The sequence below is a fragment of the Squalius cephalus genome, assembly GCF_949319135.1.
Source record: "Squalius cephalus genome assembly, chromosome: 23".
Lineage (NCBI taxonomy): Eukaryota > Metazoa > Chordata > Actinopteri > Cypriniformes > Leuciscidae > Squalius > Squalius cephalus.
In genome coordinates, this window is record NC_137144.1 from 20,952,910 (window position 1) to 20,975,787 (window position 22,878).

Below are 22,878 nucleotides of genomic sequence, written 5' to 3' on the forward strand. Positions count from 1 at the left end.
CAATTCATTGTTCTTAAGTACAGACTATGCAGCACTTCCATATGGCAAACCCTGACGCACTTTGGCACACACACACACCTTGCCAGGTGAGAGCACTGCAGTTGGTAAACAATATGTGAAGAATAGTGATGCATTTCCCTTTCATGGGGTGAATGTAAGGTGGAGATGGATAGATAGATAGATAGATAGATAGATAGATAGATAGATAGATAGATAGATAGATAGATATGCATTTTCATCACAGTCCACTGAAGCAACCCCATCCATCATTAATAAAGACCCCCCCCCCCCCCATCAGCAGCTATCCATCTGCCCTCCTCCCTGATGTGCATTCATGTTTTCTCTACAATATCTCTCCCTCCATCTCTCTCGCCCTCTCTCTCTCTTTCTCTCTCTCTCTATCACAAACAATCGCTGCTCCCTCACGCCAGCTCTGGCACATGTGGGAGTGAGCGAGGAGCAGAGAGGTAGGGATGGACTCTACCATTGTGAGTAGCTTGGGCGTGTTCTGGGAGCTCCTCCTATAATCAACGGATCGGGAGGAGGGAAGGAGAGTGTGTGTAAGAGCGCTCGCATCCTAATCTTCCTGTTCAGCATCTCTGCTGGCTGTCTGGATGATCCCTCTCTCTCTCTCTCTTTCTCATGTTTGAACACAGGCCGTCATTACCGGATACACAGCTTTTTGGGGTATTTCAAATTTTCACATTTTTTAAAATAGAGGGACTATTTTGATGCATAGTCAGCATAATTCAACGGTAAGAAAGTTGATTTGTTTCTTTGTGTATTATGTATTAGATATATATATAGTGATATTGTGTATCAAATGTGTTTTTCTGTTTTGTTTTGCCATGAAAGTCCATAGTAGAGATTGCAGTGGGGGACTCTGCAGAGTAAAAGTTTATGAAATATTAAAGGGAATAACCATGTTTGAAGCTCACAGAGCATTACTGCACAGAAAACTCAGGTAAAGGGAGTTTTTCTTTAAATTCAACTGTAGCCGAAGACGTTGAAGCGTTTAGGTGATGCTTCCATTTATAGAATGAATCAATAAGAGTCTGGTTGCTGCCTAGTAGATTTTGGAAGCAGTTACGTAATCAATACACAGTGAAAATATTTCTCCCGCAGAGACTAAGTGATGCAATCATTTAATATGATAAAGTGCACAATCGTCGCCACTTTCGGAAAGAAGAGCGGTCATCAATCGTGGAGAGAAGTTGTGCTGGAAGCATTACAAAACTTGCTTTTTCAGATTACTGATCCTCGCAGAAAAGAGAGATATGCTGGCCTTCTCTTTTAGACATAAAAAGCATCATTAACTTCATGAAAATGAGATGTGCAATGATGCAAGTGTGTGAACTGATTACATTATAAAATTGATGTTTTGATGTATCACTTTCAGCGCATTCCACCTTGTGTGTGTGTGTATTTGTGCTGTGTGGGCGAATGCAAGTTGTGTGTTAATAGTGTGTATTTATAAATTGTGTGCGTGCTAGTTGTGTACTGAAGGGTGGGGGATCTCCTTTCAATGGATAAAAACATATGCATTATTTATATCCTCTAAATGTCTCACGGGCACCAGAATCACCATTATAGCCTTTCTCAGATACAAAAAGCTCATGATGAAGCTAGTTATGTAGTAAATAATACTGTATGTACATATAACTGCAGGTGAACTTATTCATGTTGGCAAACCTAGAAAAAAAACTCCCCCTCCTAGATTTCTTTGGATCATTAGCTGTCTTCTGTGGCTTTCAAACTGCTCCTCCGTGGATTTCTGGTGATCAAAGGCAGAAAACATGTTATAAATATATGACTTATTAGAGGCACCTCTCGGCGAGGGAATGCAGGCTGAAAACAAGATCTTGGAAACTGCTTTGAGTTAGTAGAAGCGCTACATCAAATTTGGACCCATTTTTGCATCATAGTGTAAGATGTTCCACTGTCAGAAACGAGTCTAAAGCTCCCTAGAAGAGATGGCGAAGACTTTTCAAAATAGCACACAATTCCCAAATGGAATGTCTTTCATTTCTACAAAGAAAGAAAAAAACTAGCTTTTTAATGAATATTTTGTAGTCTAAATTTAGTTTCAACATTGGACCATGTTCATATGTATGTATATATATATATATATATATATATATATATATATATATATACATCGATGATCCAAATATAAAGCGAAGTTGTGAAATGTACTAGCTTTTACCAATGAGATCAATGAGATACAAAGAATTAGGTTATATGTAAGAAACCGTATGAAAAATTGCCACCATTACTGTGACTAAACTGGGACTTCACACTCAATTTCACCACTAACTTTATCTAATGCTCATGTTTTTAATCATTTGTAACTAATCTACTTGGACGGAATTGAATGTGAGCATGTGCAAAGAGTGGAACTCGTTAAAAGACTTCTGTTTTTTCAATCTAGCGTTGGCAGTTAGTGTATTGCCAATTTTGCAGTCCTACAGTTGGCTTGTGTTTTATGTTTGCGAGAGAAGCTTTTTTCTGGACGTTAAATCTCAAGAGGAAGCAAAAAAAAGAAGAAGCTGGAATAGAACTTCCCTGAAAATCATGAGGCTCAGGGATTCATGATTGTATGTCTCAAAAAATCTCCAAGAGGTGACAGATATCAACACAATGAAGCACAAATACATCTAGTTAAGCATCACAAAAGCTCAGTTTCCTTGTCAGTGAGGAGCTTTCTATGACCAACAAATGGAATTAAAAATAAATAAAACATATATATATAGGTATGCAATAATAGTCAGCCGTAGAAGGAAATGTTGCTGAAGTGAGGAAGTGCGTGGATGTCTGCAGACTCTTTAATATTTTACTAGAGCTCTGCTCACAGCAGGGTTCTCCCTAATAGATCAACATGGCGGCTTTTCCCTGAGCCTCTGTGATTTATTCCCTTTGTGCTGCTTTTTAACTGAATAACTATGCATTTGAACAGATATTATATGCCCATTGATAAACTCTTTGGTTTTAACTATGAAAACCCATTTGGAGAGGTTGAGCCTCAATGTTTTATCTTAGGCATGTGTTGTGGTGTAGCCTACATATGATTGAATAGTGCATTAAGAGTTAATGTGTGTTTAAGTCAATGTGCATTCCTGGTCGAATTGTGAATGGTTCATTGCTGTTTGCTTGTCGGTGTCATTTTTGAATCAAAATGTGATTTTCCTGAAACAACTTTCCTTTTCTGCTGACATCACTGGTCGTACATAAAATACTAATAATTTGCAATTGACAAAATAAAGCCATTTTTTAAAAATTAAATATCACATTTAAATGTACAATATGTAATTTTTTTTCGCCGCTAGGGGTCGCTAACCTCTTACAATAACAAAGGCGTAGTTTGATGACGCAACATTTGCTAAGAATTATGGATCTTGTCGTCAACGTCAAGCCGACCGATCTAATAATGTTTATGGATGAGTAAATACATCAATGTTTTTATCATGACTGTGATATGAAGCAGGTCGGGATTGCTAAGAGACAGGTATCAGCTCCACACGTGACGCGAGTCCCGCGGATATAAAAGGAAAAATGGACATTTCATTCTACCGAACTACACGCAAGTGCATAATTACTACTCACAGGTCAGTTTATTAGACAAATTAAACTTGTGAGGTAACGCAACGCTGTTTCACTTGGTCTAACATTACACTATCACACTAAACTGCATTTGAATGTGTTGAAATGTATGTTATTCTATGTGTTAGTTTGTCTGTATGAGACTAGCAGTAAGCTAGATCAACATTAGAATAACATACAGATCATATTCTAACATTTTATCATTGTTGAACTATATAACATTGATTAGTTTTATGTAAATGTGCACACCTGTTTAATAAAGTACATGTAGGAGCGGTCAAAGTCTTGGATGTGGAGTTCTCGTTTATATACTGTCTATGGGAGCTCTCGGCATCTTGAAAACACCGCGCTGATATTGATTCTCGTTTTAGTTCTCCTTTTTTATCCAAAGTCTGCTTGCCATGGTCCATAATGTTTGAACGAAACAATAACAGCGTGCAGATAGACATTACGAACTACACAGCTGTCCACGTCTGTCGCCTTGGTTACTATCAGAGGGCTCTGGTTCATAGCTCTGGTTACTATGGCAATACGAGCGGAAACCAGGGACAGCGCGGATATGACGCCATTGACGGCGACAAAACGGAAATAAAGAAACGGTCTGTGTCTTCGAATTAAATTACAAATTTCTCCTGGTTTGAAAGTTGTTGGAAACAGTCGGAATAATGTAAGTACACAACTAAAAAAAATATATAACAAGATATAGTGATTTTTGCTATTTTTAAAGCAAAAAAACTACATATTGTACCTTTAACTCAGAAAGATGATGCATTTTGAAAGCTTTCTTATTCTTGTTTAATATACTAAGACTACTGTATACAACACACCCTCATGGTATTTCAAAAGTATTTAACGTTTTGGTGCATTGGAGGTGAATTTGTATGATCTAATTTCTATGGTTTTGTACGATTTTCTTATACTCCACTGAGAGTTAGATTTAAGCTTAGTCTTTTCTTCTAAAAATCTGTTTTTGTAATAGGCCTACTCAAATTGTGCGAATTCAAATGAATTCACCATCGCCAAAGCGTAAAATAGTTATGTTGTCTCATAAAATCAGGTTAGACTATAAGTAAGCCATTTTGAAGTCTCCAAAAAGTACAAAAAAAACTGTGGTGTTTTCAGAACATTGCTTTATTTGTTTGAGAAGCCACACATAGCAACAGGCTCCACCAATAGCATGAATTTGGGGCAAATTTTGGGGCAAATTTGCGTCAAAACCCGGACGACTAATTCACCAGTTCCCTCAAGATTTCTGTGGGTTTTAATAATGGGTTTTCAATTTATGAGTAACATAAGGTCTGTGGTAAACATAAGTTGACGATACTTGGACGTTTTGTTCTACAATGTAAATTACACACACTCACACACCAAATGTTCTTATCGAGTTACTTAGGAACTTAATTAGAAACATACGCTTGATTCTTTTTTATTAACGTAACAGCTTCAAAATTATGTTTTTTCTATATGGGTCTGTGTAATTTATGTTTCATCAACTTATGTTTACCACAGACCTTATTTGACTTATAAATTGAAAAACCCCACCGGAAAATCTCAAGGGAACCACTAGTGAATTAGTTTTCCGAGTTTTGACGTCAGCCCTGCACTGCATTTGATGAAAAGTAATTGGTTTTATCTTGTGTCTAATACCAGTTGAAATGTAAAAAATATGAAATGATATTTCATAAAAGCTATACTCGACAATCTGTTCAGTTATATGTTAGACGCCCATGTAATTTCAAAGACAATCTACTTTTGGGGTCCAAGTGGAGCTGATTCACTGATTTTTCAATTTAAAATATTATATAGCTGTAATAAGAGTTGATAAATTATCTCATGTTAACTATAGACTCGCTCTCATTCACCTACCTTTTAAATATAATTTAGGTCTGGAAAAGGGTATCATTTGGTTAATGGATGCGAGGACATTTTGTGACTCCCGTCATGCCAAGGAAATCAATAAGATTTAGCTTGTTCCTAATGGTACCACTAATAGAGACCTCTGGCTTCCATAGAGTTATGATGCTAGACATGATACAGTGTGGGATCCACTCCTGCTTATCAGCACTAAATCTCTGAAAATGAAGGCTATCTAGACTTAACACTAGTTGTTGCAGTTAACACGTGCTATGCCACAAATGGAGTCTTGTTATTGTTATTGGAGATCTTGATAACCCTTCACACAGCATGTTTTATGTGTGCGCTGCTGAGCTGCAAGGCACGGGAATCGATCAATAACTTTAAATTTGTAATAGTAATGTGTGCATCTCCAAGCTCAAATAGAGGTGGGTGAGACGCGCGTCTCCTCTTCAGCTTAATGGACCTCTCGGATTGTATTTATCCCTCCCAATCTGTCTATGCGCGTGTGTGTGATAGTATTAAAAGCGTGTTATCGAATGTGTGGCTACCACAAGATTAAAGATGGAAAATATTGTAGATCTCAAAATGCATGTGCATGGAATTAATTTCCATGCTTTCATTGTAAGGTATTAGATTTAACCCTTTGATGCATGACACCTATTAGAGATCTTTCAGGATGTGATGTTTCATCCAAACCAGATAATATAACCAATAATTCTACAAGACTGTCCTCTTTATTTAAATAATTTATTTATGATTTGTTTTTTATATAATATATAATTTCTTTATCATTTTGTGGAAAATTCTATATTTATTTATATATATGTATATGTTTGAGCATGAATTACTATATATATGAGCATACCAGTTACACTTTATTTTAAGGTGATGTAGTTACATTGTACTCACATAAGTACTGAATAATATTAATTAACTACATGTTTTTAGTGTAGAGTTACGGTTAGGATTATGATTCGGTTTAGGGTTAGTTACTTGTAATTATGCATATTTTAGTGTTATTTCTATAGTAAGTACTAATGTAGTAACATGTAACTATGTCACCTTAAAATAAAGTGTTACCAAATTATTAATGTCATTTATTCTCATGACTTAATAAAATGATGATTTAAAAATGCATCTTAATATAGAAAAATCCCAGTCAAGCATCCAAATTTTGTTCTCCAGATGTCTGAAAAGACCTGGGCCTTTACTGTAATTAATTGATGAATATGTAAATTAACCCTCATATATCCAGTGAAATATCCATCAGGTTGACTCTTTCATGAATATTGCATACAGCACAGTATAATAATACCGAATTGTGTAAATATCTGTTTTTATGCAGCTCATTGTTTTTTGTGCATTACAGCGCATGATTAAAGGGAGAGAAACTGCACACGGGAGCAGGAAAATAGGTGCATACGTGAACTCAGAGAGCAACGGTTATGTAACACCCAGCTGGCTGTTTCATCTAGGGAGAGCTGGAGAGGGGAATGCTGGGAGGGGTTGTGTGGAAACATACATCAACACGCACTGTGCTGCTGTTAACCAGGATGCAAGCTTCTCACCAAAGCTATGGATGACATCAATTATTCAAAATCATTATAAATTATTTTCTCTCATTTTTATTTTTGTATTATAATATTTTTTTATGATTTTAGACATTTAGACAGGTTTTAATACATACAATAAAAAATATACATTTAAAAAAAAAAAAACAGAATAACAATGAATTAATAGTAGTTTTTCCAGTTTTCAACCCATTTTACCTCCATAATATGATGCATTTCTGAGTGAAACTGGGTATTCAACAAGAAAAACTGATGTTGTCCTGTGGGAATTGATTGCATTATGAAAAGTGGGTGTTGGAAAGTCGCTACAGAGGATGAACAAGCAATTACATTTTGATGAAGGATTAACATTCATATTTGCCTTTGCAGTAAAGACTGATGAAGCCTTACAGATCAGAAATGTGAAAAAAGGAAATTGCATTAAATTTTGATTTCATATTGATCTCATCAGCAAAGATTTCATCCAAAGCTGTGAATTTAAAGGTGCAGTGAGCGAATTCTGAGAAACGCTGTTGAAAGTGGATTGAACAGTTATATACATATACACTCATGGTGGGGAGGTACATGCACACTGAAAAAAATGATAGTTGAATTTACTACATTTTTTTATGGTAAGTGGTTCCACACAATTGATTTTAGCTACATTTAAACAAATGCATTAAGTTGAATTTACAGTATTACATTTTAGTTCAACTTAATGCATTTGTTTAAATGTAGCTTAAATCAATTGTGTGGAACCACTTACCATAAAAAATTGAGTAAATTCAACGAATCATTTTTTTCAGTGCAGCGTGTTTGTTAAATTGGGGGCGGAGCTAACAAGATAGGGGTGTGATCCTTTTGGGTAGGGGCGTGTCTCTTTTGGTGATTTCAAATATCAACAGCGTACTGCGCCTTTAATTAATGCGCAAAATGCGCATCCAATGTGTTCAAGAGAACAAAACCGTCACTTCCTGCAACAAAATATCTAATAAAATGGAAGTTTTTGCGTTCAGGGATGCCACTCTTGCTCTTTTTTCGTACATCATAAATGACTTGCATCTCGGTGCGCAGACAAAACGCAATGTGTTATTCTGAGTTTGGCTCAGGCATTTTAGAATAGTTAAATCAACAATTGAGCTGCTGTGCAAGGAAACTGATCCGCTGGTTTGTCCAGTCATCTAATTACATCCACTTTTGAGGCAAAGTCACGTGAGTTTTTTGTTGTACATTGATGAATTTAGTGGCTCATGAAACCAGTCAGTTAAACAATACAAAACAAACAGCAATAGCTTTGTTTCACAGAGGCAGACTGTCATTTCCTCCTCTAAGTGAGCAAAGAACGCTCCACGCCATAGTTTATCAATGATGAGAGACGCTAGCTGCAATCAGATGTCTACAGCAATAATAAAATGCAATGAGACAACAGAGAGACAAGAAACAGATAAATCCGTTTCTCATGTCATCTATGCACTCCAGCTCCGAGGGACAGAGAGTAATCTAAAGCCATTCGTGGCCAGTGGACAGAATAACATTTCCGCAGTATTAAGAAGGATTAAATTGCAGCTCTCATCTGTCATGACAACAACTGATCTCACAAACTGATTCTCTCTGTTATTTTCCCCTCAAACACATCTCAGAGATAAAGTTCAGTGATAACACAGATCATTTACTGACTTGTGGACATGGGGATGAATGCTCTGGTCTTCTTTCAAGGGCCTTAACCATTACAGACAGACTCTTATCTTTTTAAAGGGATAGTAGTTCAACCAAAATGAACCTGAACCAATCCAAATGAACCAGTCCAATCAAGTTTTAGGTTATTTATTCTGTATTTGTCTCTTTTTTTCTTGCAATGAATAGGGACTTAAAAGCACCATAAAAGCATTTCATAAGATGCATGCACTATATTTAGTAAATAGGCTGGAAATTGGCCTAAATTTAAGTTATTTAATGAAGATCCACCATAATTTCCTTGACACTATTCATTTTTGAACAAAGAGTTTTTTTGAGTCAGGTCTTCTCAATGAATCAGTTGATCTGGTTCACAAAACCAGAATGATTCCTTCACAAATCCGTTTCTTTAGCTCAAAAGACATTCAAACAGCTAAAGTAATTTAATTCAGCATATTCTGTCAATACCTACTTTTAATTTAAAAAAAAATATTAAAGCAACATTGTAATTCACACATATTTGTAATTATTTGTATTTTATATAATTTTTTTATTATTTCAATTATTATCTAACCTAAAAAGTTGTATTTTAGATCATTCAAATGTGAATTTTAGATCATTTAAATAACTGTATTTTAAATGGGCCGCTGAAATAAAGTGCCTGTGCACTTTTTTTTAAGATTTATGCATTTCAATTAATAGTAAAATTCTATCAAATTGAATTGAATACTTACATATTTTAATTGAATAATTGAACAATCCTTAATCAATAATTCAATTAAAATACAATTCAATTCAATTCAATTTTTTATTTTTTTTATTTTTTTTGAGTGTATGTTTTGCATTAGTCTTACCAGAGGTGGTTTTGTTGTTGTTGTTCTGAAAACTTAATTTGGTGTAGACATCATCTTGCTGCCCAGCCTCTGACGCCAACGGCTCCTTCGAGACTTGCAGGTTTTTGGAGCCATGAAAATGAATTCTGAATCTGTGTTCCTGGAGCTGTGATTCATATTTATAAAAAGCTTTTGAGGCAGAGTTCAGAAGCTACACAGGAGCTTCATGGTCAGATCATGATGAATTAACAGCAGGTTGCCGGTGTTTGGAGAGGCTTTATAGTTTACCTCTCTCGGCTTAACTCACAAGTTTTGAGTCAATCAACGCTTTCAGCGAGATCATCTTTGCACTGGGTTAGAAATAGCATCTCTGTTAATGAAGATGTCACTGTCATCATCAGAGCTGTGGTCGCAGTAGCTCTGAAGGATGTGACATTTGTGTTAACCACATGGGATTTTGGCTGTGGTTTTGTTCTCAGCGGGTGTTTTCTTTGAACTTTGTCAAGTTTTCTATGTCACATTTATTACTGTCACAGCATACAGTATGTTGTTAAATCATCCAACTAAAATCCTCTGAAAACTGTTGGGGATCTGCTTGAGCTGGTTTATATATACAAAAGTTAGCTCTGGTTCTTGAATCTGATTGGTTGAGAGCCTTTTCCAGCAATGTGATATTCTACTAATATCGCTCGGAAACACATTTGTATCGCTCCGCTTGTTTCTGCCAGATCTTTACTGACTGACAGTGAAGATTTCTCACATCAAGCGTCAATGGCAGAGGAGCAAACCCACTATAATTGTAGTTATTGTGTCATGGAATATAGTTTTTTTAGGTAAGAATGCAGTTGTTTAGACCTCAAATATGCGATTTATACTCTACTGTATATATATCTGGGACCTCAAGCATAAAAATATCAAAATCAATCTCAGCAGAACATGATGGTTAAGATGGTATGACCCATTTAAACAAACTACAGACTACAGCATCTTCTCCATTACAAAACATTACCCCTCACTGCTTATTTTAGGGTGTGCTTTGAGAAAAATGGACCCCAAGTACTTGTCCATGCCCCAGTTTCAAGTCCAAACCTGCAGAGTTAGAAAGATCCAATACCAAAGGGAAGGACTGCACATAGCCTAGATACATCTATAATGTTTAGGGAAGTCAGCTTTGTGGTTCAAAAAAAGAGAAAAGCAGTGTAACGCAAGACAAAGAAACCCAGCCAGTGCTGGTATGTTTCAGGGATTGCATCAGAACAAGACACTTACTAACTGATCTAAATGAGAGACAAGCACGAATATTATCAGGACAGATTTTAAACCAATATGATTAACCTCATTTAGACCCAGGAAGACCAATCTGTGTATTTGATTATGAGCAATTAGATTGTGTTTAATTTGGCTGCGCTGAATTGTCAAAAAAAAAAAAAAAAACTGGATGTGCCTCTAAAGGAAGAGAAATGAGCTGGCAGATCCAAGGCTTTTTTTCCTGGTTATTTATTGGTTATGCCAGTAGGTTACGACAAGTGAGTGTCTTATTGAGTGATTCATTGATCCATTTGACCAATATTTGTTGTTGATTCATTTATGAACAAAACTCTTTATAAGTGATTCATTGCTAATTCAACAGATTTGTTCAGAAAGTAAACCGGTTTCTTTCTTTGAGTAATTGAATTATTAATTCAAGTGATTCAAAAACACTGATTTATTCAGGAATTGATAGAGGCCAGTGTGTCATTTTGGAACTATTTTTTGTTGATGCAACAAAAAAGCTGACAATATTGTATAACTATGCTATGTAACAGTTCTTAGTTGTTTTAATTCTGTTTGTTTTATTTACCTCTGATCATCATGACTTTGTCAACATTGTGTAGCAATGTGATTATTTTTTCTACAACCTGTCCAAATTTACTGTTGTTTAATCAACTGTGAACATGTTGTTATATTTACGAGACAATGACATCTCAATGTATTGTATGATTCTTGTACAAACAAATGCATACATACATACATACATACATACAAACTTCCATTACTAGACCAACCACTTTGTTTAACCACGCTCACTTTACAAAGCCCCGCCCTATTCAGACTTCTCAGCCAATCCAATATCAGCAATGCTGAATATGTATATAGAGAGAGTTCACATTGGCTTGTTTTCTGGTTGATTTAAAAAAGTGTGGGCCGGCTACTGACACTGTTTGCTGTTTACAGAGGTTAGTTACTTTCAGGTGTTAGTTTTTATTTTTGGTATGTAAAAACAACTTGGATAACAAATGTAACTTTTACAAAAGGACATACTGAGACATTATACAGCATGTAATGCTATTCATTGTGGGACACACTGCATGGATGTTATAATATACATTAAGACTGGCTCAGAACATTCTCATTATCTTGGATAGTAGAATAGTAGAATAGTGAATAGTCGGGTTTGTGATGATCAGATGTATGATGAATACTCAGATGTAATAGGCTTTGGGCTCCTGTCCCCGAAAGCTACACACACACCAGCCGCAATCCTGCAGTTTTGGTGACATTTTCCTCCATTTTGGAGAAGAGTGTTGTATGAGGGCCATTTGAAGAGCCTGTCATTTCTCATGCTGTGCCACGTCTGCGATAATGAGGTATAAAATATGATGAGAGGGAGAGATATCACATCAGCTCTTTCACAGCAGCCTCCCTCCTATTTTGTTTACTTGTTCTAATCTTCTTTTCAGACATTTTTGGCATCTTTGGCTTTGTTCTGCCATCTTGGAATATTCAATAAAGGGCATTTTATGCATGAAGACGAGGTAGACAGGAGCAAATTTTCTGTGTATGAGAAATTTGTGAATAATTTAACTGGTTTTGTATGGCTTTTTTTGTGCATATATTTATGTAAAATTTTAGCTTCAAAATATTTATATATATATATATATATATATATATATATATATATATATATATATAATATTTATTTTATTTTATTATATAATTTTTTATATATTTTTGTTTCAATTAGTTATTTATCACATTTTATGTGTTCCCTTGAATTTTACTATAAATATTCCTCAATTAATATGAGAGCATATAAACATGATGCAATAATAAGCATGATAAGCATGCATAATAATAATAAAACAATGAGAAAAATGTTGTTTAAAATGTTTTGATTGAGTATAGCATGTCGCACATATCAACTTCCCATAAGTTTTTCAAATCACCTACCCGTATATCAACACTTTTACACTTGTTTGTAATATAGGTTTGCTGCATTGCCAAATGCACCTGAATTGAACCTAAAAGTTGAAAAGTTACCCTTGTCATCCACATTATTTCCCACAATTCATCATAATCCCAAACCAAAAACCTCTCTTATCCTTTTCCTGTTGGGAGACATTCATCCTACCACTCAGTAACAGATGACCTGTCATCTTCAAAATATTTGAGAATAGACCTAATTCAATTTCCACGCTTGCCCGCTGGACAGTTTGCCGTCTCCATGCTCAAACTGTGAATATCATTAGCTGAATCCACCAACTAACCAGAATCTTGTTATCCCCATGGATAATGAATGACGGGGCTCCATGTGACTGAGTGTTATCCTACTAAATCTTTCATGGCCAGGCTTCTATGGTTTGATGCATGTGTTGTATATTTGGCTTGACGCGGGTGTGGTGCAGTGAAGTGTCTTTTACCACGGATGTCTTCTTTGCTGCAGTGTGTTTTCTCTCAGGGAAAGTTCTGAAGGCCCTGCCATGCATAAATCAGCTCTTTTGCTATACACACATCACTCACCTAAGATGGCACAGTTGCAGTGCTATTTTTGAGTTACTAGCTCATTCATTTTTTCCTTTCCTTTTTCTTTTTTACGTATTTGAAAATAGTCAGTATTCGCAGTTATGTTTTGGGCCACTTGTGGCACTGAAATAACACACTTCACCCTTAAGGCACTGAGATAATCCAAGCAAAATTGAAAAATGAACTGGTGTGGCGTAATTTCAAACAAAATCAGGCCAAAACTAACTTAATTTGGAGTTCTTTTCAGGAGTTCCAAACAGCTCGCCAAAGCAAACCTAACGGAAAAGTTCACTCCGGCTTGTAAACACCTTCGAACTACCATTGGTTATTGGAGGGTGGGTACGTAATAGGTAGGTGTGCGCTGAGGCTCCGCCCTCTTTGACACAGTTTTTTCCCCCTTATGTTTAATGTTTAATACTCTAAAGCTGTTTGGGTTAAAGCATTCTATTCATGACCTGACTTTACTTGACTGGAGTGTCGGTGGCTTAGACATATTGCAACTCTTGCAAAATGATTTATGTCATCGATCTCGCTATGTGTTCATGCAAACAAGCATTGATTATACATTTCCTCAAGTATGCTTTTTTTAACATTTATAATTAGCCTGAATAACAAAAGTCATTGCCTTAACTCTCAAATCCGCCTGATTGTCATAGAAACTATTGGCATTGTCATAGTAACTATTGCTCACAAGTACAGCCAGAAATGTGCATCTGGTGTCGGTTTGCAAAGAGCCAAATGTCTCCTGCAGGCTCGATGGAAAAGGTATCAGATGAAGCCGCAACTGATTCTATTTGAGAAAAGCCCATCTGGAAATTCTGACCTTCACTTGTCTTTGTCAAAAGAGAATGAGCCACTTTGTCGCAGATGCCGGCGGGCTGAGAAAATGCCAAATTGCACATTTACCTCGACGCAATCCTCTTCTGAACAATAAACAAATCCATTGTTATTCACACAGGAGCCGGAAAAAAAACCAAAGTGAATCAATCTTGAATAAAAAGCCACTTAATGAGCTCTAGCAGTTTTGCACAGCGCTGTGCCAGAATCGTCCCTTTCATATAATGCACAGATGGGGAGTAATGTTTAACAAGACATGGGAATTTGGAGGGGAGTGCGCTGCCTCAAATGATTGCAAATTGATTTTGCCCCAACAACAGTTTTCTATTAGGCCTTGTTTGGATCGATTCCTGAGGGAAATCTCATTCTCTGCATTTTTGATGAACATTCCAGACACACTAAATGTGTTTTACTTTTAACCCTTTGCTTCTTTATCTCCCATCATAATGAATTTGACATTAGTCTTGTCTCCTTGTATTAATGTATTAGTGCTAATGTGTTGTGATTTGTCATACCTGTCAAAAATGCATGAATTCAGCAATAATGAAATGCCTACCTGAATGTTAGAGCCATTGTGCAGTGTAACACCAAGATTTGGCTGGTTAGCATGGTCCAGTTAGCAGCTGTTGCTAGATGCCGATGTTGTGTAAGATTCTACCCCCAAGCCATTTGTTATGCTTGTTAAAAAAAAGAAACCACATTTCACAATGTCTCCTCATAGATAATCAAAACAGCGTTTCCAGTTACCCAATTGTAGCACTGGCCACTAATCTAGCAGGCTAATCAGCTAGCAGCATGCTAAACAATATTGTTGCAGTGATAACATATTTTTGTTGGCTAATCTGAAAGTTAGCATCACCTTACCTCAACAAAAACCCACTAGAATATTTTCCATTGCCTTTTGGATTCTTGCACAAAATATATTCTGTGACCAACAAAAGTTTATGATTCTTAGACTGTTTTGATCATCATGATAATCTTAACAAATTAACACAAATAAGTCAATTAACACATTTAAGTAAAAAGCGAAACATAGGATATATGGTTGCATGAGTTTAATACTATCACCATTATGTTTCCCACAACTCTTTAGTCTTTTTTTTTTTTTAGCTAAAGGTTTAGCTAAAAGTTTAAAACAGAATAGTTTGCAAGAGAAGCAATTATAAACACAACAAGGCTGTGAAAGCGAACTAATGAGTTGATCAGTTTTCCTGTTCAGAGAGATGACGTTAATGCTCCTGACAAACTCTGCCGTCTCACTCAGCTTCTTGTTTGCAACCGCTTGTTAATCAGCTAGCATATGCCTTGCAAGTTAATGAACTAGCACTACGAAAGACTAGTCAGCTAACCGAACAATGAATGTTTAATTTGACCATTTATAGCTTCTGTTTAATAATGTGATGACATACTATTTAAAATTCGCTAATTGTTGTATTTACACAGTTAGCACAACATGCATCACACAGCAATTTTGTAGGTTATTTTTTATCAGGCACTGAGTATAGGGGAGAGCGGGGCACAAAGTAACGCTTTTTGACTTTCTCAGTTTGTGTAAATCTACTTATGGTTCAGAGTATTTATTTTTTCCCACATTCATTTCCCACATGTCTACTACAATTATGTGTTTTTGTTTTATCAATACAGTGTATACTTTTTTCTTGATATACCCCGAAAGAATGGAAGTGAAATGTGACAACATGCCCCATAGGTGGGGTACATTGTAACATGTGCAGGGGCACATTGTAACATGACCATATGACAGCTTAAAATGTTATCTGATCTAATAAAAAAAATATACAAAACAATCTAAAATATTTTCTAAATAAAATACAATTAAAAAACTTTTTCATATAAAATAATGGCAATTTTTAATAATTAAATATAAACTCATTTTTGAGTTTTGACTACGAACACATGAAAACACAGCTATACAACATAGTTCAAAACAAATAAATAATTAGTAATTTCTGAACATTGACTCTCAGTCTTTATTCACATTTTTCTCACGTTTTCTCAATAAAATTAATAAAAGTATAGAATATAATAGCATATTTCTAATAGGGGCACATTGTAACGCAGTGTTACAACATGCCCTCGCCTGCACAACTGGGATTTAAACCCTGCTAGTGTCTTCTGCTAGTTAGCGGAGCATTAAATAACTATCTCAATTGTTAAATAACATCTTGGAGATTAAAATAATATCAGATTTGTCTTATTTTAAATAAACACAAAAAATAGAGATGAAAAATTAACTTAAGTAAGAAATTTACTTTTGCTATGGTTTAATAAATGTCTATGGATATCTTCCAAAATAGAAATAATTTTGGCGGATTTTTTTTTCTATGTAGTGTTGATATGGCAACTAGTAAATACACAAAGTTCCGTCATCCAAGCATGTGCGGAAGTATTTAAAACAAGCGTGTTACAACTAACCCCGCGTTAGGTTGTGCCCCGCGCTCCCCTATTCCATTAAATGACATTAGACTTTTTTGCTAGTGACTGCACTTAAAAGCATAAAATGTACTTTTTATCCTTTGACATCACAGCTCAGGATGGCTACTAGTGAATGTTTTAGGACTATAAATGGGATGCTAATGGCTAGCTCAGTTAGCAGACCCCCTTAGCACACATGCTCCTAACAATGTTTCATATTATTTTTTGCATGCACTCTCTCTCTCTCTCTCTCTCTCTCTCTGCTGTATTTCCTGTATAATTAAAGCCATAAAGATGTCATAAATATAATTAATTTAAACAAATCCGAAGCGATCATTTTCATGTCTTCTTCATCAGCGCTAATTAATCTGGAACAGCCTCATGTGTATGACCTCGTCATTCATTATACAATTATTCAAATGAGCAATTCAAAGGATGATCCCACTTGTACCATCTTGCTCTGACCAAAGATATTTAAATGAAGGTCCTTGTTTAACTGAACTAATAACCCTCACACCTTATTCATGAGTGTCTCAGCTAGCAACATTTCCTGTAATGAGTCCACAGGCATTATGTAGTAGCATACTGGACGGATGGCATTAACATATGTATGGTGGAGTACATCCTCTACATTGTAATTCACAGCATGTCTGCCTGCTGGTGATGTGAATATATGGACCACAGTGGGAATAAGATATGCACAGGATTCTTGGGTAAATCCTCACTTGAGCCAGAAAGACAGCTAGAATCGTGTCGAGTGAGACCAATCTCATTTGCTGCATTAGCGGAGACCCAAACAGCTGTCAATAAATGAGAAGAGGCCTCTGTGTCTTCTGACAGGCCTGGGTTTCATTAGTAAGCAGATTTAGTTAGTGTGAAACAACGGAAGGAACATTTAATAGTGTGACATGCTTTACAGTAAAAGGAAAAGGGCTGATTTTGTTCAGGAATGCATGTTTATTGCACTTACTGTATATTGCCTGTTATGCATATTTTACTGAACTCTCATTGTGACTAAATATCAACAATCATACAATTAAACATCTTACAACATTACAATAAGAGCTGCTAATTTGATATTAGATAGGAATATTGAAAATTAAAAATTTAAAAAAATTAAAAAAATTAAAAAAAACATTGCCAATACACCTAAGCTACTTTGTAGATGTAATTTATTACTATTTTTAAATGTATGTGTGTATAGATAGATAGATAGATAGATAGATAGATAGATAGATAGATAGATAGATAGATAGATAGATAGATAGATAGATAGATAGATAGATAGATAGATAAAATGTTTAAAATAAAAGAGTCGGTTGTAGAGACAGATGTTAAACAATCATCTTTTTCATCTTTTTGACCACTATTTGACAGCAACATGCATCATGTTGAAAAGCTTTGAGTAAGTTTGACTGTTTTACAAAACAGTTGATAAGAAAGCCTCTGTGCTTCTCAAGGCATCATTTCACCATCATTACCCCAGATCACCATTTTCAATCCATTGTGGTTCCTTGGTTCCCACTCATGTTTCAAAAATAAACAGTTTTGACATCAGCCAAACCACTGATGTCAAATTTTTTAGCCTAGGCTGCGTTTCCCAAAAGCATCGTAAGCCCAAATCGATTGTTGAACAATTGCCACCAATGGTCTCAACGAACAACTTACGATGCTTTTGGGAAACGCAGCCCTGGTTAAGAAGCCTGTAATTTATATCATGAGAGAGTGTGTATAAAGTTCAAATGTGTCCTTCATTTATGCTTGATGTTGAAGCATTTTTTCAAGGTTATGTGTTGTTGATTCAGTGTTTATTTCCATTTGCAGGCTCAGCATGTGGCCCAATGAGAGCTCAGAAAATCAAAGGTGATTAGAAGTTACCAACTGCTATCCTTACAGTCAAACTCAAGAGACCCATTTGATTGGAGCCTCGACGACCTCTCAAGATTTATTTAGCTGTAAACACGCAGGAAGTTCAAACGAACACAGACACAAACCATATCAACTACGGATTATGCCCATATAGGCTCCGACGTGCAGTTTAAGTAAGAACATATCTGAAAGAATGGCGGACCCCTACCACAACAACGTTTACCACCAGGGAGACGGAGACAGCTATGGGACATATGGACAGGGAGGACCGGACGGCTACGGTTATCAGACTGACTACCCTCCCCAAGAGGAAGATGCCGCCAGTGACGCCACTGAGGGACATGATGAAGATGATCAAATGTATGAAGGGGAGTACCAGGGCATCCCACATCCAGATGAGGCCAAGACTGCCAGGAGGGCGGCGAGAGCGAAAGCGAGGACAACGGCGGACACCGTGTCAGATCAGGAGGAGCTGGCTGAACAATACGAGGACATCATGGAGGACTGTGGACACGGGAGATTCCAGTGGACCCTGTTCGTGGTGTTGGGTCTGGCGCTAATGGCGGACAGCGTGGAGTGCTTTGTAGTGGCCTTGGTGTTACCCAGTGCGGAGAAAGACATGTGTTTGTCCCATTCTGAGAAGGGAATGCTGGGTAAGTCACCATTTTAGAGTTCGGAATAGCATCCTATCATACTACTTTCAGTATTTATGCAGTTGACACAAGACACATGAATGATCCACTAAATTAGCCAAAATCGGCAGTATACTGCGCTATCTACTGGTTTCCCATAATACATTGCACACACTTCCTCTGCTAACAACCTATCAGGCTGCTAACTTTTGTTTTATATAGTATTCTATATAGAACATACTTAGCCTATATATATATATATATATGGGAATGCTGGCATACTTAGCCTATATATATATATATATATATATATATATATATATATATATATATATATATATATATATATATATATAGTAATCTGGACATGCTACATTTGTCATGTTGTCATTATCATGTGACCTACCAGAGTCAGATGCGTCACTTCACCGTCACAAATCCTCTCCTGTGGCCTCATGGGATGGTAAAGTGTCCATATGCTCACTTCAAAATCTCGCCTACTTTATTTTGTTATACTGTGAATTCAGACTCTGTTCACATACTGTTTTTCACAGACTGTATAGTAAAGTATGCTATATTAGATGCAGCCATAAACAAAATGCTAAATAACAGTATTTAGCATAAATGTTAACCGGACACCATCAGCTGAAGTAAACATGCAGTGAGGTTGTGGGAATAAAATGTAGTGTAATACTATTTGAAACCTTTAGCACTGCATAATGTGCACTGTTTCACATACTATTTTTAAACGTACTGTAGCAGATGGTAGGCTATACAGCTAGCATCCCATTGTTAGCCCATCTCAGTTACAATTTAAATTAAAATGATCAGAAATTACATGAACTTTACATGAACTCAGTGTATGGTGTTGTTTTATGGGTGGGTGTGCAGATATCCTTTTTCCTGCATCTTTTTTTACATTTTAGCTGGTTATAGAGTTCTGGATGCTTTTCCATATGGCCATGCTGCTGAAAATGTTTTAATTTAATTAATCCTAGTGGTTTTGTGAATTTAAGCAGACCTGAGTGAATGCATATACAGTTATTTTAGCCAACTGCTACTTAAGGAGACCATCAATTAAGAATGTTCTCAAATTAGCTAATGGAGCACTCGACGGTTAAGATTCATTGCAACTGGGTTTCGCACTCGGCCTTACATCAATCCGTTCTTGCTAAGTAAAGCAAGTTGGGGGAACTGACTCGTGACTCCCAACGGTAAGACTAAGATGGGTTAGTTTTCAGCCAAACTAAAGCCTCAGAGAAACAATTAAGCAAGACCAAGCAAGCATAGAAATCGGAGTGTTGGAAAGTTGTCTTTTTTGTACCCCAAAAATATTGTCCCTATGAAACCGAAGCTATGGTATAACTTGGAAAAAATTGTTTATTATTTGATTTCATTTGCATTATTTTTATTTAGTTGCTATTTTATTTTCAAAAGATAAAATCAGACATTAATTTAGTGTTTTACAATGTTTTATTTTGAGCTAAACTTAAAATTCATCTGTAATATTGGCCCTGAATAAATTACTATCAACAATAAAGGGAGAGTTTGAGAAGCAAGATCTATATATATATATATATATATATATATATATATATATATATATATATATATATATATATATATATATATATATATATATATATATAGTTTCTGAACAGCTTCAGAAACTAGAACACTTCATAAATAATAAGTTTTTTTTAATAATAACACAGTTTTTACAGCTTTTTGATCTCACTTCAGAGATATACCTGATTCAGAGATTTTTTTATTTATCTACTTTCTTTAATTCAATAGTTACTACATGAAGCCAGATTTAAAGACTTTGACTTACCTTGTAATAATGAAGGCAATCTACAAATCTGTCTATCAGATTGCATTTTTTCAAGGCACCAGAGGTGAGAGTGCAAAACCTCCCCCCTGTTTGATTAAGTGATATTGATGTGTGTGCAGAAGCAGCGTGTATGAGAGAGTAAAGACTGTCTGTGAGCTTCAGGGAGCCAGAATGAGTGAGCACTTTTCATCCTGCATGCCCGTCGGTGGAGGACCACTGAGTCAGCAGTAGCCCGACAGATCGATAGCTTCTCTTCTGACCTTGCTCTGATACATAATCCTGTGCTCACCTCCCCCTGCAATCTCCATCGAGTTATATTCATCACTCGCTTTTTCATATACTTAACAGTGTTGGTTCTGATCTGCCATCTTTATAGAGACATTAAAGCCTTTTGCAGGTCTAGAACTGAACATGAAGTTTTGTAGATGGATCTGCCACTTTACAGGTTTTCATAGTTGTTTTCATTTTTTGGCCTAGCACTGTGCCAGATTTCATGACGCTGCAGAGTTTACATTGATTTTAGTGGTGTGCAGAAATATCCAAGTGGTGGGTAATGCTAGTCAACTAATCGCTTTTGAAGTGCGGTCACATTTACCATTGTTTGGTGAATTTTTGATAGGAATCAACGAAATCTGGAATTTCACGTTAGGCCGAAAGATTTCCCTCACGGATTTTGTTTTGAGTTCAGTAGTCATGTGGATTCGCCATCCTGACCAACAGAAAGCTGCTTGGTTTGAAAGTGACTTCTGTGTGAGCTCTGCTTTATGCATTGCTACACCTTTTATAGACAATATTATCTTGATAGATAAGAAAAAATAAACAATGGACCATCTTTGCCAGCAAAATTTCACAGAAAATGTGAACGCTTATGTGACTGCACTTTTATGCCTGAATAATTAGGCTGGTTTGACAGGGAGCAGCTGAAGCACAACATGATAATTAAACATCAGCTAAAAATATCATTACTCAAAAGATTGATTTTTTTTTTTTTACAAATATAAGACTAGTCTGCCTTACTAATAAAGTAAAAAAAAAAAAAAAAAAAATTGACAAATACTCAGCTAGTCTTTCAAAGTGTCTCATCTGTACCTGATTTTCAGTGAAACACTGTAACAAAAAGTTCCAGCTAAGCTAAAGCAATTTCATAATTTAAATTGAAATAGATTCCTGGACCCTCCTTTATCTTTCATTGGTCCCCAAAAAACAAATAACCCCGCCCGAACTCATGCCATTGGTCGAGTCAGTGTTGCTATGTCAGCCTGGTCGGAATTCTCAAACAAACACAGCAATGTTTTGAAAGCGCCAAGTGTTTTTAGTTCTCGGTGGAATCAGCCTACGAATATCTTATTTATAGTCTGCATATTAATTTGGGATATGTGAAAGTATTGAACAGATGACACACATCACCTTCAGCCCTGGCAATATAAACTCAAGTTCTCATTTAAATATGAATGGCAATAAAGCCACAGCCCTCATTTTGGCTCTGAAACATTGTCACGACTGCGTGACTCTGCGGATTAAGGCTGACCAATGGGATGCTGGGAGGATCCTCACGCTGAGTGGTGGGGGATAATGGCAGCTCAGCTCCATATGTTGATCTGCTCAGAGAGGACTGTGCTGTCACTCTTCCACCAGTCCGACACCCTTCACCACATGACCATCTGTACTCAACGCCAGGCCCTCGTGCTTCTTGGGGGTGTGCATTATGCGGAAAAGATTTCATCAAATTCGCTAGTGTTTGAGATAAAAACTATAGCTTCAGTGTTGAATCATGATTAAAATGAAACCTTTTCAATTTCTTTTGCATTCTTGAAGTATAATTGTTATAATCTCGCCTTTCAAAAAAAGTTAATCTACTGGCATAATGATAATGTGCCTCCACCATCGACATTTGCGCAAAGGTTCAAATTGAATGCCAGCTCTTTCAGTGTTCTCTTAAGTGAGCACCCCGCTGACAGGTACAATCACTAAACATG

At 36.2% G+C, this 22,878-nt stretch overlaps 1 protein-coding gene across 2 annotated transcripts in view; it reads left to right on the forward strand.

The window, feature by feature from the left end:
- The first annotated feature begins 435 nt into the window (after positions 1-435).
- sv2bb (synaptic vesicle glycoprotein 2Bb) overlaps positions 436-22,878 on the forward strand; it is a 29,808-nt gene continuing 7,365 nt past the window's right edge. The window contains exons 1-2 of one of the 2 annotated variants that reach the window (XM_079859134.1): positions 436-755; positions 18,392-19,089. In XM_079859134.1, coding sequence (XP_079715260.1) covers positions 18,630-19,089 — 460 coding nt within the window. In that variant the 5' untranslated portion in view covers positions 436-755; positions 18,392-18,629. The remainder of the gene's footprint in view (positions 756-18,391; positions 19,090-22,878) is intronic. The other variant, XM_079859135.1, reaches the window with a different exon arrangement.